The sequence below is a fragment of the Aquarana catesbeiana genome, linkage group LG04 (assembly GCF_042186555.1).
Source record: "Aquarana catesbeiana isolate 2022-GZ linkage group LG04, ASM4218655v1, whole genome shotgun sequence".
NCBI classification, from domain to species: domain Eukaryota; kingdom Metazoa; phylum Chordata; class Amphibia; order Anura; family Ranidae; genus Aquarana; species Aquarana catesbeiana.
In genome coordinates this window covers 113,566,418-113,582,211 of record NC_133327.1, presented here as the reverse complement: position 1 = coordinate 113,582,211, position 15,794 = coordinate 113,566,418, and the positions used below count along the sequence as shown (strand labels likewise).

Genomic DNA, 15,794 nt, shown 5'->3' with positions numbered 1-15,794 from the left:
AGCCTCACAGGCAATGTTCATGCACATGTTCAAATGCTATGCACTTCTTTTTTGTGTACTACTTGTTTTATTTTATTTTTTGGGATGGCTCATCATATTGTGAATGTTTTATTGAATACTGTATGTGTTTTTTGAAAACAATAAAAAGAATTTTCCAGAAACCAAAAAAAGAAATCTCATAGTTCAGGCCTCCTGGAATCCTTGTCTGTAAGTGGAATATCCAGAAGACTTCCTTCTTACCTAAAGGCGTCTCCCCCCTTTTTGGGGCAATGATTTTTTCTATGCCCTGTATTTGTAAGGCAGAGGAGTTGCCCCAATGCACACCCCTAAAATGTTTGGCCACATTACTGATAACTCCACTAATGTGTCCATTTTATATCTTTTATCATTATTTTATTGATGTAAAAAACAAAAAAAGTTCTAGAAGCTGCCTTAAAATCTAAACTAGCCATGAAAAACCTTTTCTACTTACAAAGTTATGAAAGTTTTTGCGGATCTGTCGGATGACTCCAGGAAAGGTAGGTCGCAGAAGTTCTTGAACGCTGGATGGCCACGAGTTGTATCTGCTGTCAGTCTCCAGATTGTTCACCCACTACAATGCAAGCAGACTTTGACATAAATGTAATACAAAGAGGAACATGCTCCAAGTCATAACAGTGAACAGAATCACAGAGGCCAACATTTTGCTTTAGGTGAAACAATTCTTTTTTGGAGCCGCAATGTATTGAAAAGCTACTCCAGGAAACATTTGAAATCATTCAATGAATGTTATCCAAGACAAAGAAAAAAACTGCGCTAAACCCTCATACCATGTGTAAGGGTATATGTGAAAAAGGGCCAAACTGATTCCACCAATCAAGTGTCAGGAGGCGTGTTCTAACCTTGCAATACGTTGCCTACTCCACTCCCTCAATGATCCTTCAAGTAACTTTATTGACAACGGACAGTCTGACAACAGAGGGGTAGCTGGCTTCTACTCAGGGGAGGTGACTTTGGTTGTGGCAACCCCCTCCTGCCCCATGCATGTCCGTGGTACATTGACTGAGTGATGTCCTGATGCTGCTGGATGCCTGAATACAAGGTCCTATACAAACCTGGTTTGCCTGTCATCTGCCACGCCAACAGAGGGATGTTCCAATATTTGCTGGCTATCCAGCCCTTGGTTTATCTACGAGCTTATTGAGCTTACTATCTGTTAAGCATGCATTCTTAAAGGTGCAGGATCACTGCAAGGGGTGTCGTTTTCACTTTTCACTTTCAGACACTGATCCCTATAAAGAGCCAATTGGGGACTCTTCCTATCTCTTTAGAAGATTTACTTTTTGGTCCTGGGACTTTTTTGTTTATGTTTCACTATTTTGTGCTTTCGGCACTTTTGTGACTTTTACTATACAATATTGATTGTTTATTATTGTTTTGTATGTTATCTAATTTAATTTTTAGAGGATTCACATAAACTTTTACAATCAATTTGGCGTTTTTTCACATATACCCTTACACATGGTATGAGGGTTTAGCGCAGTTTTTTTCTTTGTTTTTGTCCCATTATTGTGTATTGCACATTTGAACTGCAGCTCTTATTAGTTTTATTCTAGCGCAGTGTTTTCTTGTTCCAAATGTTATCCAAGAACAAGTAAGAAAGTCTACTCAATTTACCTTGGTCTGAACTTTGTAATCCAGAAAAGCAAGATTCTAGGAAGCCTCAATATGTAAATCTGGGTGGACCTTCAGCCAGTAGTTACAAAATTATGCCCCTTATAACATCCCTTTTTTACTCTGTGTGAAAGCTACAAGGCAACTACAACAGGCAGAACTGGAACCACCTGGTCTCCACACTCACAAGGCTCATCAACTGGTGTTTCCAGAAGAACAGACCAGCAGTGGGATGGTATAATTCACTACAACAATGCCTGGATGGAAAGTAAAAGTCCTGGGCAAGTACGATGTGCCCTGTTTATCTATCAACGGTTTGTTTGTTTTTTTGGCTGACCACCCATTATTAATACCTTATTTCTCCTCTATAGCTCTCCATGGACTCCACACGTTTTTAAATCAAATGATGTGAGCACAACTGATATATTTTAAATTTTAGAGATAGTATTTATTAGCTTAATCAGAAATTGCAAATCAAGGGATTTCAGTGTTCTAAATAGTACACAAACAAGGTTACAACATGGTAATTCTGAATGATTTATTAGCTATAGCCAACAACAGACCCCATAACAACTATCCCTGCCATATGCCAAACAACAGGCAACATAATCAGGCAAAATGAATATTACAGTCACTTTAACACTAAGATTTCACCAAACATTTACATCTAAGCATTAGGTAACCCTGTGATGACATATACATTTATGAACAATGATCACTGAAAGGTAAAAAGAGTGGTCAAAGTTACCAGTATAGCAGGGTTTCGAATATCCACAGCATAGTCTGCATTAGATGGCTGGATGTTAAGTTTGAGGACATTATGCAATGCTGGACCTTCTATACCCAATCGGTGGAGACCCTCCATCACCCGAGCCTCATTACGCAGGACATCAAATAAACTTTGTGCAATAGAAAAGATGAAAAAGGATATTATCAGTCATATAAATAGACAACAAAATGAGAAATAACATCTCAGAATGTGTTTGAAGATGCAAATGCAACAAATATTAAAATTACATATAGAATGATTACTGAATTTGAAAAACATCATTGTAAAAATAAGCAAATTTACCAAATGGGAAAAAGCTGGCATGTCTACTAAGCCTAAGGTTTCTCGTTTTTCATGTACAGAAGTGTTTAAAGTGGTTACTGCACTGTTGTCAAGGGAACTACGGTCCCATTGCTTTGTTGCCCCAAAAATCTGTCTGTCCTTTAATTTCTTTGGAGTGTATGTTACAGCTAACCACCTGAGAAACTAAAACAATCAAAAATCCAATTGAGGTCCTGACCCACAACTTGTGTATCTAGAAGCTAAATGCAAACCTAATACAAAGATTTTACTTGGATGCTACATACTACATACTATTTTTTCTATTCCATAATAAGCAAATGTGTTAAAGCCAGAAGGCACACAAGATTGTCAAACCTTGTTTGGAACTATAGGCTTTCATGGAATGTTTGTTCCCTGCCGCTGAAGTCTGGTTCAAAGAAAGATGGCAGAGTTGAGAATTGGCAAGCATGGTGTATTTCGGTCTGAGACCGAAATTAAGCAAGGTCAAACTGGGAGTGGGTGGTTGGTGGGCATGACAGACCCACCTTGCAAATGCACCAGAATGGTGAGATCTTAGTTGTAAGGGGGATGGTGGCACCTTACCCCCTAGACGTGGGAGATATATTCTAGAGCCTTCTCTATTCCCAAGTGCTTTTAGGAAAGATACACGTCACGCAGATAGTATTGCAGGAGAAGTCAGGAAATTCAGATCCCAGTCTAAGCAAAGCAAATATAGGCAGGTGTGACCATTCCTTGTTAATACACAGGGGGAGAACAAGCAGATGGGCAATTTAAACTGACAATTTCACTGAATGTAGACAGATGTAAAATAATGCGTACATCCTAATGCGGTAGTAAACTGCTGGATTTTTTTTTTTTTTTTTTTTTACCTGCATCGCATACTAGCACATTACGTGAAACTTACCTTAAAACAAAGCCCCCCAGTGGCATGTTGTCACTGCTGAAGGAGCTTCCATCTTCACCCTGTCTTGCAGATTCGTGGACTTCAGATGTGTGAGTGGCCAGAGCCGCAATGACGTCCCGAGCGTGATTGTAGCCGTTTACAGCAAAGGACTCTGAAGGAACAGCAGGGGTGTGCCATTCCTTCAGAGCGCATGCGCCAGTGACATCACTGGCTGCATCTACAGTAAATGTGTCCGAAACAGTGCACGTTTAGGAGATATTTACAGTACCTATAGGTAAGCCTTATTACAGGCTTAGCTATAGATAATATTCATGTATGTGAGTTTACTCCCATTTAAAGAAGGTTTTTCAGTTCAAATAACTGGAAATCCTGCACACAATTGGAAGTTCTTCCTAACCATTATTTAGTTTCGAGGTTAGCCACTCTCGCTGAATTAGGTTTAGGTCTAGTGCAATGCAACCTGACCACAAAAGACGACAGAGGAACAGCTCTGAGTGGTGCTAGTCTGAAAGACGCACTGCTGTTAAATAACCTGGTCAGCATGGGACAGGAAGAACCCCAACAATAATTAGAGGGAGAATTACTTGGTTAAGGAAAATCACCAATTTGTCCTGGTGAGAGATATCAGAGTGAAATCAAAAGAAAGTGAAATCAAAGCAAAGCCTCAAATTATGAGTGGTCATCAGAACAGGAATAGTGCGGAGATCTTGCAAAGGGGACACTAGGTTTGGTGACTCTGATGACTACCAGGGATTTCCCTAACTTTGGAGGGACTTCCTCTCACTTCATGCGTTGGCTATGAGACAGGAAGTTAAAGAAACTCTCCCCAATGGGACAAAGATGGCAAAAAGAACTGACAGGTGTTATATCTGTCCCTTTCTCTATCCAAAATGAAAAAAAAAGCTTTGCCTCAGTTCCATTAAATTATTTCACTTTATTTTTGTATTTAGCTCCATGCTCACCATACCTGAAGATGTCTTGGCTGTCCAGATCAATAAGCATTCCATTAATAAACAGAGCAGAGTCTCCAGGATGTAGGCCTAGGTTATTCTTAAAATACTGAAAAAGAATCATAAAAGAATATCTCATGTATAATTTGCTTACACAACCATTATTATACCAACAAACACAAAAATGATGTGTGTGTGTGTGTGTGTGTGTGTGTGTGTATATATATATATATATATATATATATATATATATATATATATACACACAAATATTTGTCCCGTTATACAGTATGATTTTTTACAATTAAAACAACACAATTATCTTTTTTAATAATAACACAATTTAGCCCAAGGAGTACAATATAAAGAACATATCAATGGCCATAGAACAGACATTGCACATGTCTCTAGCCTGAAGAATTTCCTACTGCTATGGTAGTGCTAAATAAAAAGGCACTTAGAAATAAGGCCAATGCAGTTATTTATATAGTTATTACCTTCTTAGTTCATGCCTACAAGACGATTGACAAACCTATGATGTTGAAGATATTTTAAATAATGTTTATTCAGCACTGCTTCTTTAATGTCTTTCTAAACATAGACATGTATAAACGTGTTTATAATAAGACATTGCAAAGGCAATGGTAATGTGCAAAGTGCAATAACCAGATTTGACCTTGTTTTTTTGTTTATGGCCGGGGTCTCCAAACTTTCAAAACAAAGGGCCAGTTTACTGTCCTTTAGACTTTAGGGAGGCTGGAATAGGAGAAGAAAATGTCCTTGCGTCCAGTGGGAGTAAACAATGCCCTATCTTTGGAGTCAGTGGGAGGACTAGTGTCCCATCATTGGTGTCATTTGGAGGAATTGTAATCTCTTGGTGTCAGAGGGAGGGATTGTGCTCTTTTGATGATATCAGTGGGAGGAACGGGGCCCCATTGTTGGTGTCAGCTACAGAAATTATGCTCCATTGTTGGTGTCAGTGGATGGAATAGTGTCCAAGGGCCAGATAAAGGCAAGCAAAGAGCCACAGTTTGTTTAGGGTAATCCAAACCATGAAAGAGAATTGCTGATTGGTTGCTACTTTGTATTTTACCCTATGAAACATACCAGACAAGAGTAAGCAATGAAATCGTCATCACTACCTCATGCCTGACCACTGTCTGTAGGTACTTTCATCATATAGAATCTAGAGCAGTGCCTTTCTAAAACAGAAAGGATTCACATTACTCACTTTTTGATTTTCTTCTACTTCTTTCCTCAACGCAGGATCAACAGCAGTCTTTGTTAAAGCTCTGATAAAGGAAATTAAATTAAACACTGTGAATGCATATATATTATTCATTATAAACATTTCCTGGCCCATAGCAATGCTAGAGGCAGCTACTAGTTCTGCAATGTGATCTGCCTGCCTGAACACTGCCTTGGCTGGATGTAGCAGCCCTAGCTGATACAATTAAAGCTTAGCTAAAGAATACCCACAGAGAGATGTGATGCAGTTGCCTGTCTCAACCACACTATTAAAGAACATCTATAGACTTTTTAATATGTTTTTTTAAACAAACATGTAAAATGTATCAGCTAAGAGGACCCTAGGCATCATGTGACTGACCTGAAGACATCTAAAAAAAAAAAAGAGAAAGTATAAAAAGGAAGGGAGGACGGTTGAAGCTCAGAGCTGGATTTTAATGTTTTTTTTTTTTTAAATGTTTTTATATAATAGTTTATGTTGCTATTTTATACATGGACAGTCACTTTACTCATTACATAAGTAGGCTGATCAATTTATTTTAATAGCTAGGTATAATATATAATATTTTAATTCATCCCACTGCACCTGATAGCCCGAGGAAAAGTCCTCTTTGTTTGGGATTTCACTGCAGCACTGTCAGCTCAATCAAAAAGTTATGAGCATTACTTCATTTCTTGTTCTCATTTTGTTCTGTACTTGCAGCATTTTTAAGGAGACTAAACATGGGAAAATGTACATGAATGGCAAAGACATACTGAATATTTTTTTATTGTTTTTTTCTCAAAAATACGCTTTAAAATTCTACACCACAGATCCTTGATACCAATGGGAATTTCTAGATCTGTCTCTCAACCTTTTTATACCAGAGGAATCAGAAATGCTTTTTAAGTCTTATGCCGTGTACACATGAGCAGACTTTCGATGGACTGAACTCCAAAGGACTTTTTGACGGACTTTCGACAGAGTTCTGATGGAGTTCCGATGCAACGGACTTGCCTACACACGATCACACCAAAGTCTGACTGATTCGAACGTGATGACGTACAACCGGACTAGAATAAGGAAGTTCATAGCCAATAGCTGCCCTTGCATCGTTGTTCGTCCGTCGGACTAGCATACAGACAAACGGATTTTTCGACCGGACTCAAGTCCGTCAGAAAGATTTGAAACATGTTCTATTTCTAAAGTCCGTCTGATTTTTCGACAGGAAAGGTCCGATGAAGCCCACACATGATCGAATTGTCCGGCGGATTCGTTCCGTCGGACCTTTGCTGTCGAAAAGTCCGGTCGTGTGTACACAGTATTAGGGAACTTCCTTTTAAATGCGACTATATCTATAGCTTATGTCACCGTAATGCGAGTTATAAATATAATAATAAATTAAAAAATAAAGAACGTGAGGATCCAGCGTATTTGACACCCAAGGCTGATAACTGTTTTTACATCCCTTGTGCTCTATGCAAAAAAAATTTGTTTAAGCATGAAATGAAAGCAATCATAATAATGATTGAATTAGAAGCACAGACAGTGCATCCCCCCCCCTCTACTGTGACCACTCCCATTTCCAGATCAGATTGCGGCGGCAATCTATGAGGATGTTTCGCCTCTCCTCCTTTCCCAGCAGCCTTCTGGGATACACACAGATCCCAGAAGACTGCAAAACCATTCACAAAGTACGGGGCAGCTCACGCATACACAATAGGAAAACGGCTGTGAAGCCAGAAGGCTTCACTGTCTGTCTGTTTCCCTTACCTAAGGCACCGGCGCCTGCACCCAAAGCCGAATTAATAAACGGCTTGGGTGCGGACTTCGCTGGATCACTGGAGAGGTAAGCGTCCTTACATTAAAAGTCAGCAGCCACAGTATGTTTGGAGGGGAGACTAGAGCTCCTTTTTAAGTGGTTACTTCCCTGAGAGATAAAAGGAGGGGCTTCACTGGTCCCACAATGCTGACTCTGCCAAGTGCTGATCCTGGAATTATGCAGGCACTGTCAGTCCGCAGATCCACCACTACCTACTACTATTCAAGGAAACCCTGGCAAACTCTGAAGGATGCCCAGAGTTCCACATAACCCTGGCTGAAAAAGTCTGCTCAAGATTCTGATTTGCAAAAGATCATTGTGACCAAATTTCAACAATAGTACACAACACATCTGCATATATTAATTTCTTCTAAATAATAAAGAAGATATATTTTATTTAACCACTTTAAGACCGGGTCTATTTTTCAAACTTGTTGTTTACAAGTTAAAATCATTTTTTTTTTTGCTAGAAAATTACTTAGAACCCCCAAACAATATTTTTTTTTCTAACACCCTAGAGCAGTGATGGCGAACCTTGGCACCCCAGATGTTTTGGAACTACATTTCTCATGATGCTCATGCACTCTGCAGTGTAGTTGAGCATCATGGGAAATGTAGTTCCAAAACATCTGGGGTGCCAAGGTTCGCCATCACTGCCCTAAAGAATAAAATGGCAGTTGTTGCAATACTTTTTGTCACACCGTATTTGCGCAGCGGTCTTACAAGCCCACTTTTTTTGGAAAAATTTAACTTTTTTTAATTAAAAAATAAGGCAACAGTAAAGATAGCCCAGTTTTTAATTTTTTTTTTTATATTGTGAAAGATGATGTTACGCCGAGTAAATTGATACCCCCCCCACATGTCACGCTTCAAAGTTGCGCCCGCTCGTGGAATGGGGACAAACTTTTACTCTTAAAAATCTCCATATGTGACGTTTAAAAACATTCTACTGGTTGCATCTTTTGTTACAGAGGAGGTCTAAGGCTAGAATTGTTGCTCTCGCTCTAACGATCATGGCAATATCTCACATGTGTGGTCTGAACACCGTTTTCATATGCGGGCGCTACTCACGTATGCGTTCACTTCTGCACGCCAGCTCGCGGGACGGGGGAGTGTTTAAAAAATTTTTTTTTCTTATTTATTTTAACTTTTATTTTAAAATTTCACACTGTTCTTTTAAATAAAAAAATTATGTCACTTTTATTCCTATTAGAAGGAATGTAAACATCCCTTAAAAAAGCATGACAGGACCTCTTAAATATGAGATCTGGAGTCAAAAAGACCTTAAATCTCATATTAACAATGCAATAAAAAAAAAAATGTTGCTTTAAGAGCTATGGGCGGAAGTGACGTTTTGACGTCGCATCCGCCCTGCAATGTTATGGGGACGGGTGGGGGCCATCTTCCCCTCACTCATCTCCATACCTAATAGGAGACAGTGCCATTGGCTCCCGCTGCTGTCAAAGTCAGCTAGCCAATCAGAGAAGAGAGGGGGCGGGGGCGGGTTGGGGCTACGTGTCTGAATGGACACAGGAAGCTGTGACTCAGCTCGGGGGCCTCAATAGCAAGCCGCTTGCTGTGGGGGGAACTCAACAGGAGTGAGGGGCCAGGATCACAGAAGAGGGACCCAAGAAGAGGAGGATCAAGGCTGCTCTGTGAAAATCCACTGCAACAGAGCAGGTAAGTATAACATGTTTGTTATTTTTATAGGGAAAAAAACAAGCCTGTACAACCACTTAAAGACCACCCACCGCATATATACTGCGGCAGAGTGGCTCTATTGCACGAAACAACATACCTGTACATCGTTTCATGCAACAGATAGTTTGGGCGTGTGCGCCCGCTGCAAGCAGGAGGAGCCAATGTGCGTGCCCAGCAGACCCGATGTCTGTCAGCCACCTGAGGTCATGGTACAGAGAGGCAGAAAGGGGATCTGCCTATGTATACAAGGCAGATCCCTGTTCTGACAGGGGACAACATGGAGATCTGCTGTTCCTAGTGATCAGGAACAGCGATCTCTGTGTTTTTCCTGTCAGCACTTCTCCCACACAGTTAAAAACACACTGAGGGAACACAGTTAAACCTGTGATCGTCCCTGTAGTTAACCCCTTTCCTGCAAGTGTCATTTATACAGTAATCAGTGCATTTTTTTTAGCACTGATCACTGTATTGGTGTCACTGGTCCCCAAAAAGTGTCACTTACGGTCAGATTTATCCACCGCAATGTAGCAGTCCCACTAAAAATCGCATATCACCACCATTACCAGTAAAAACAATTAAAAAAAAGTCCATAAATCTACCCCCTATTTTATAGACGCTATAACTTTTGCGCAAACCATTCAATGTACGGTTATTGCAATTTTACCAAACATATGTAGACAAATACATATTGGCTTAAATCGATGAATAAATTAGTTTTTTTATTTTTTTTTGGATATGTATTATTGTATTATAGCAGAAAGTAAAAGATATTGGGTTTTTTTTCAAAATTGACGCTTTTTTTTTTGTTTATAGCGCAAAAAATAAAAAACACAGGTGGGGATCAAATACCACTAAAAGAAAGCCCTATTTGTGGGAAAAAAGGACGTCAATTTTAACTGGGTACAGCATCGCATGACCGCGCAATTGTCAGTTAAAGTAACGCAGTGCCGAATCGCAAAAAATGGACCGATCATTAAGGGGGTAAATAATTCCGGGGCTGAAGTGGTTAAGAGATATATTTTTACCCTAAGTCAAGCAGAAGTTGTGTATTCTGTATAAAATGCTTTCCCCTGTTACATGCATAGATGTATACTGAGGAGGGCCTGGTACAAAGGTTTATATCACTTGAAGGACTTTTTGAAACATTTAAGGCTGCATTCACATCTGAGCATTTTCAGCTCGTAAAACGCCAGAAAAAATGCCAAAAAAAACACGCAACAAGCAAAATTCCATTCATTTCAATGGCAACTGTTCACATCTGAGTGTTTTGTCACCTGAAGCAAAACGCCCAAAGCTCAAATAAGTATATGAGCTTCTTTTTAGGCAGATTACAGGCGTTTTTCTGCTTTTTACATTGGTGACCTTTTAACCTTCATACCCTTCATAACGGCAAAAAACACAGTAAAAATCACGGTAACCGTGTGACTTTCTGCCTGAAAAAAAAAAACGCTAAGGTGTGACTGCAGCCTAATGGTTACGAGCATCAAATAATGCCAACACTTTTGGGGGAAAAAAAACTTCTTCTTCAGGGCTTGAGCAGTCAATGTTAATAAAATCATGACAGAATGCAGTAGGGGACCTGTGTTAGGTGGTTGTAAACCTCAGACATGAAATATATATATATAAAAAAAACACATCCCTCTATATTGTGCACTTGTCTCTCTTCTAATCTCTGAGTGTCATGTTTCTCTGCTGCCCGGTTCCGATGTTATCAGAATAACTCAGTTCTGGCAGCTTTTCCCGACACCAAAATTTAAAATGGTGATGGGGAGGGAGCTGCAGTACTCAGCTTGTGGCTGTTATCAACAGCTGTGAGAAAGGAGGAAACCTTTCTTCTGTATGTTTTCTGAATGATCTACAGAAGAACTTATGTAGGAGGATTTGTTTAATGTCTGGGTATCGCCTAATGCTAGTCACTTCTCTAGGTACATGTGAAGGTTTACAACCGCTTTAGGGCATGATGAAGACCAACGTCTGAAGGCAGCCAGCCATTATATGCAGGCAATACAATTATGCTTTTGTACTATATGGTGTATATGGACCAGTACCACTTTGTTTCGTTCAGCTGGTCTCAAGTAACCTTTAAAAAACATTTACTAGAAACCAGCATTAGAAAATATCAACCGGAATCTGACTGCTTGCAAAGGGTGCTTTCCTTTCCTTAAATCCAATTAATCTGGACCAGAAAAACTAAATCACAACAAACAGAATTACAAACAGTGTTACCTGGCCTTAGTAGGAAAATTCTGGCTCAAATCTTTCATGATCATCAGAGCTTCAGAGGAGGGAGCAGCCAGGATACGAGCCGCAGTCTGAAAGCTCAGATCTTAATGGGAATAAGAAAAGTATACATATTTATATGAAAAGAAAAACACATGATGGTAAGTATTTTACTACAGTGACCATAATGACTTGGCAAAACCAAACAGACTAAATAAGAATCTTAAGACTGAACTCCAGGCAGAAGTACAAATATGGGAGCTGTTCACCTGCAGTCAGTCCTGAGATATGCACAGCCATAATGGACAGCGGAGGAGGAATGGAGACCTGACATTTCTTTACAGCCATTTAGCAATACACCCAAGTCACCTCCCCGCACCCACTATACATCTGAACAGTGAAAAAAAATAACCACGGTCATGTGTCATCCTATTGTTTGTCTACATATTCCTTGTCAGCACCTTGCACTTGCCTTTTCTCTCCCAGCCTGAGCGGTGCTGTACAGAGAAGAGGCAGATACCAAGCAAAATGTTTTGTAGCAAGATTTTCTATTCAGTGATCCTAGAGCCGGGGTCCTCAAACTATGGCCCTCCAGTTGTTCAGGAACTACAATTCCCATCATGCCTAGCCATGTCTGTGAATGTCAGAGTTTTACAATGCCTCATGGGATGTGTAGTTCTGCAACAGCTGGAGGGCCGTAGTTTGAAGATCCCTGTCCTAGAGGGTTGTTTTGTGAAAAATAAGTAAACCAGCCATAACTGTGTGGGTATTGTACAGGTTCTGGATCTCTCAGCTTTCCAAGAACCAAATTCAGGAGATACAGTACAGCGGGGGGCTTACAGTTAGCATAGCGATAAGAAACCACAATTGCCCAACTGGTTCTTTACATATACTGTGGGTGCTTTTAGACACTCACAATCAAAAGATGTAAACTAAACCATAACACAATCGGGAATATAAAGCTCAGTAACTTTATGAAAAACTGTGCTGAAAGAATACAGGGCCTCAATTGCTGCTCCTTTAAAACTGACTCGCAGCTAACATGCAGTTTAGGAGTTTTGACTCCCCTTCAGTATGCCAGCCCAGGTTAGTAACTCAAAGTATTAGGGGCCATTCACACTAATGCAACTTGAAAACATGTTCGATATCGAACTTGTCCCCGCACTGCATGACAATATCCTATGTTTTGGCAGGTGTGCAGCATCAGCCAATGCATGTACACTAAATCGCACCACAATGCATTGTAACCTATTACCACGTGTTGTAGTGAGTTGCAATTTAAAAAAAAAATAAAAAATTGCACTTCTTTTGTGCAAAGATTGTCTCTGACTGCCCTGTCAGATTTTCCCTGCTCGATTAGCGCCGCCAGCTAAAGCCAGCAGCCCCGATCAGTATATACTGACGACAGAGAAGTCTCCCCACTGTAAATCCTCATACACACTATTAGATTTTATGCCGATTTTTGTCTTCAGATTTACCAAAACAAGGGCAAGGACCTGCCTGATTGCATACAAATTGTAACTCTTAAGGTTTGACTTCATATTATATGGTTTTGGTAAATCTGAAGACAAAAATCTGCAGAAAATCTAATAGTGTGTATGGGGCTTTAGAGTACAATAACTCAGCGGGGAGGATTCCCCCATCCATATCAAGTGTGTGGATGGGGGTATCGAATCAGATTTTTTTCATTCAACCCACTGGTTGAATGATAAACACTGTATCATCTGCTTAATTTGCCTAAGTGCCAAAAGCAAAAACTAAATTTAAAGTAGAACTATAGGCACATTCTTTTTTCATTTTGGATAGAGTAAGGGAGGGTTATAACACCTGTCAGATTACAGAGATTTCCCTTCACTTCCTGTCCCATAGCCAAACAGGAAGTGAGAGGAAATCCCTGCAAATTAAGGGAATTGCTTGGAGAACCCCAGATCACCAGAGTTAGTGCCCCCATTAGAAGATTTCCCCCCTACTTTTCTGGGGACAACCCAAAAATTTGGGATTTTCTTTTGCTTTCACTTTCAATGATAATGGTAAACAGGACAAATAGAGAGGACAAATCTCCCTAATGGGGGCATAGACATCAATAAAAACTGACAAGTGTTCTAATAACTCTCCACTCTATCCAAAAAATACAAAAAAGGTTTTGCCTTTAGTTATACTTCAAGGCAAATACTGTCCCTATTCTCCCTATTAGTTTCTCTTAATGTATAAAGGGAAGAGATAAGAATTTAGTTGCTGTAAGTTCTACAGACATTGTTTGCATTTAGATTCTTCACTTTTTTTTACATACAATTCTTTTTTAGTTGGCTCCACAGAGACGTACTGCGAGGACAGCAGCATTAATAGATACAGTGTTGTATACCAGATCAGGACATTGACGACAATCTTTTTTCAACAGCATAACATTCCAACAAACTAAAATGTCATTATATACTGTTACAACTCATGTTCAAATAAATCCATATTGGGCAACCTATATTGTTTGTGAACTGTCTTTTTATCATATTTGGGGGTATATGACTTGATGGACTTGTGTCTTTTTTCAACCTCACCTACTATGTAACTATGGGGATTTCAGGGGAAGAAAAAGGTCAAGGTTAGCTGCAGATGGCTGTCACAAATAGCTAATAGCGCCAAGCAATTACAGTTGCCATGTGTGAAGAGACAGATGATAAAATGGACAAATTATGTTGACATCACTTTATGCATAGTGTTGTTTTGCCTAAATGTATAAAGAACTCGTCTGAAATCAGTATACAATGATACTTGGCTTTCTGTGAATGGGTTTTACGCTAAACAGAATTTGTAATATTCTTTCAAATATTTTATTTTGCTGGATTGTCTGACCCCTTGTTCTTCATTAAACTTCTAGCACTGTGTTACTGTTAACAAAAAAAAGGGGCAAGGAAAAAAAAAGGGTAAAAGGGTGGTGGGGGGAACATACAAGCTAGCATCAATCTCCAGTGGATTGGATGATAAAATAAAATGGGTGTGAGAGGAGTGGGGGCATATGGGCATATATGAAAAACTAGTTAGATTTGGGGGTTTAGGCACAAAAGTGGAGAATTACCCAAGTTATGCCAGTGGATACATATATGGATTCAGAAATTTTAACATATAAGACCCAATAATTTCAGTGCTTCTAGACATACCTTGTAACTCCCAGACTTTCAAAGGTGACATTTCATTGGTGCTTTCCACCAAATGTTTCCTCAGCTCTTTTAGCTGCTCTTTAAGCTCTGGGTATAGCTGTCTGTAAAAAAAAAGTTTATTACCGACACTTAAGAAAGGCTACTGGACTCCAGATGGACATGACTAATTATGATCTTTATGATCGTATATAAAAGTCAGACAAAGCAGCTTATATAAAAGATCCACTTATCCAAGTTACATCTTTTAAAGTTGAACTCCAGGATAAGCAAATATTGTCTAAAATAAAAAGGCATGTGTATTCTTACTTAAAACTTGGTGTGGTTTGTATATTTCTTCCAGATCTATGCAATAATCCAGCGTTAAACTTTGGCTTTGTACAAGAGTTTGCTGTAATAAAGACCAGTCACTGCTGCTCTCTCTCCTTGCGCACGGTCCTGGGCATGTTTCCACCCACTTCAGTAGTTTTCTGCAGGCAGCCTATAGTGGGTGAAGCCTGCTGGGTCCCTCCCACAGCTCTTCTCTCTGCAAAAGCTTTGTACTGCTACTTAAAGAGGAGTTACAGTCATTTTTGTGTTTATTAAAAGTCAGCAACTACAAAAACAGGAGCTGCTGACTTTTAATAAATGCACACTCACCTGTCCCACGATTCAGCGGTGCACTCACCTCAGCAGTTTTCACCCTCTCTCTTCCCTCGGCAGTGCCAGCATCTCTACTATGGGCACCTGGCTGTGACATCTTGCAGCTTTACAGCCGTGTGCCCACTGCGCATGTGCAAGCGGCATTGCACTCTGTGACCGGTCCCAAAGTCTTCTATGACCGGTCATGTGTCCCAGAAGACTTCAGGAGGGAGGCGACTGGAATGGAAGTGGCAGTGGGTACCCGTCAAAATTGGGTACCCGCTACCCCCTTCCTCCCCAAAAGCTCACAAACAGGAACTGGGGAGGAGGCCTTAAAGCAGAAATTCCACTTTTGGGTGGAGCTCTGCTTTAATATCTGGGTTTACAAAGGCATATGCTGCACACAAAGTGGATTTAAATATTTGTGGCTATTGAGGAATATATTAAAATTAAAATGATTGTGTCTGGAGTTCA

General features: G+C 39.9%; 1 protein-coding gene across 2 annotated transcripts in view; it reads right to left on the bottom strand.

The window, feature by feature from the left end:
- Positions 1-15,794, bottom strand: part of UGGT1 (UDP-glucose glycoprotein glucosyltransferase 1) — a 195,839-nt gene that overhangs the window by 136,398 nt on the left and 43,647 nt on the right. For both annotated transcript variants that reach the window (XM_073625471.1, XM_073625472.1), the window contains exons 9-14: positions 14,703-14,803; positions 11,557-11,656; positions 5,811-5,871; positions 4,597-4,688; positions 2,402-2,552; positions 473-592 (exon numbers count right to left, since the gene is read on the bottom strand). In XM_073625471.1, the coding sequence (XP_073481572.1) occupies positions 473-592; positions 2,402-2,552; positions 4,597-4,688; positions 5,811-5,871; positions 11,557-11,656; positions 14,703-14,803 (625 nt within the window). The remainder of the gene's footprint in view (positions 1-472; positions 593-2,401; positions 2,553-4,596; positions 4,689-5,810; positions 5,872-11,556; positions 11,657-14,702; positions 14,804-15,794) is intronic.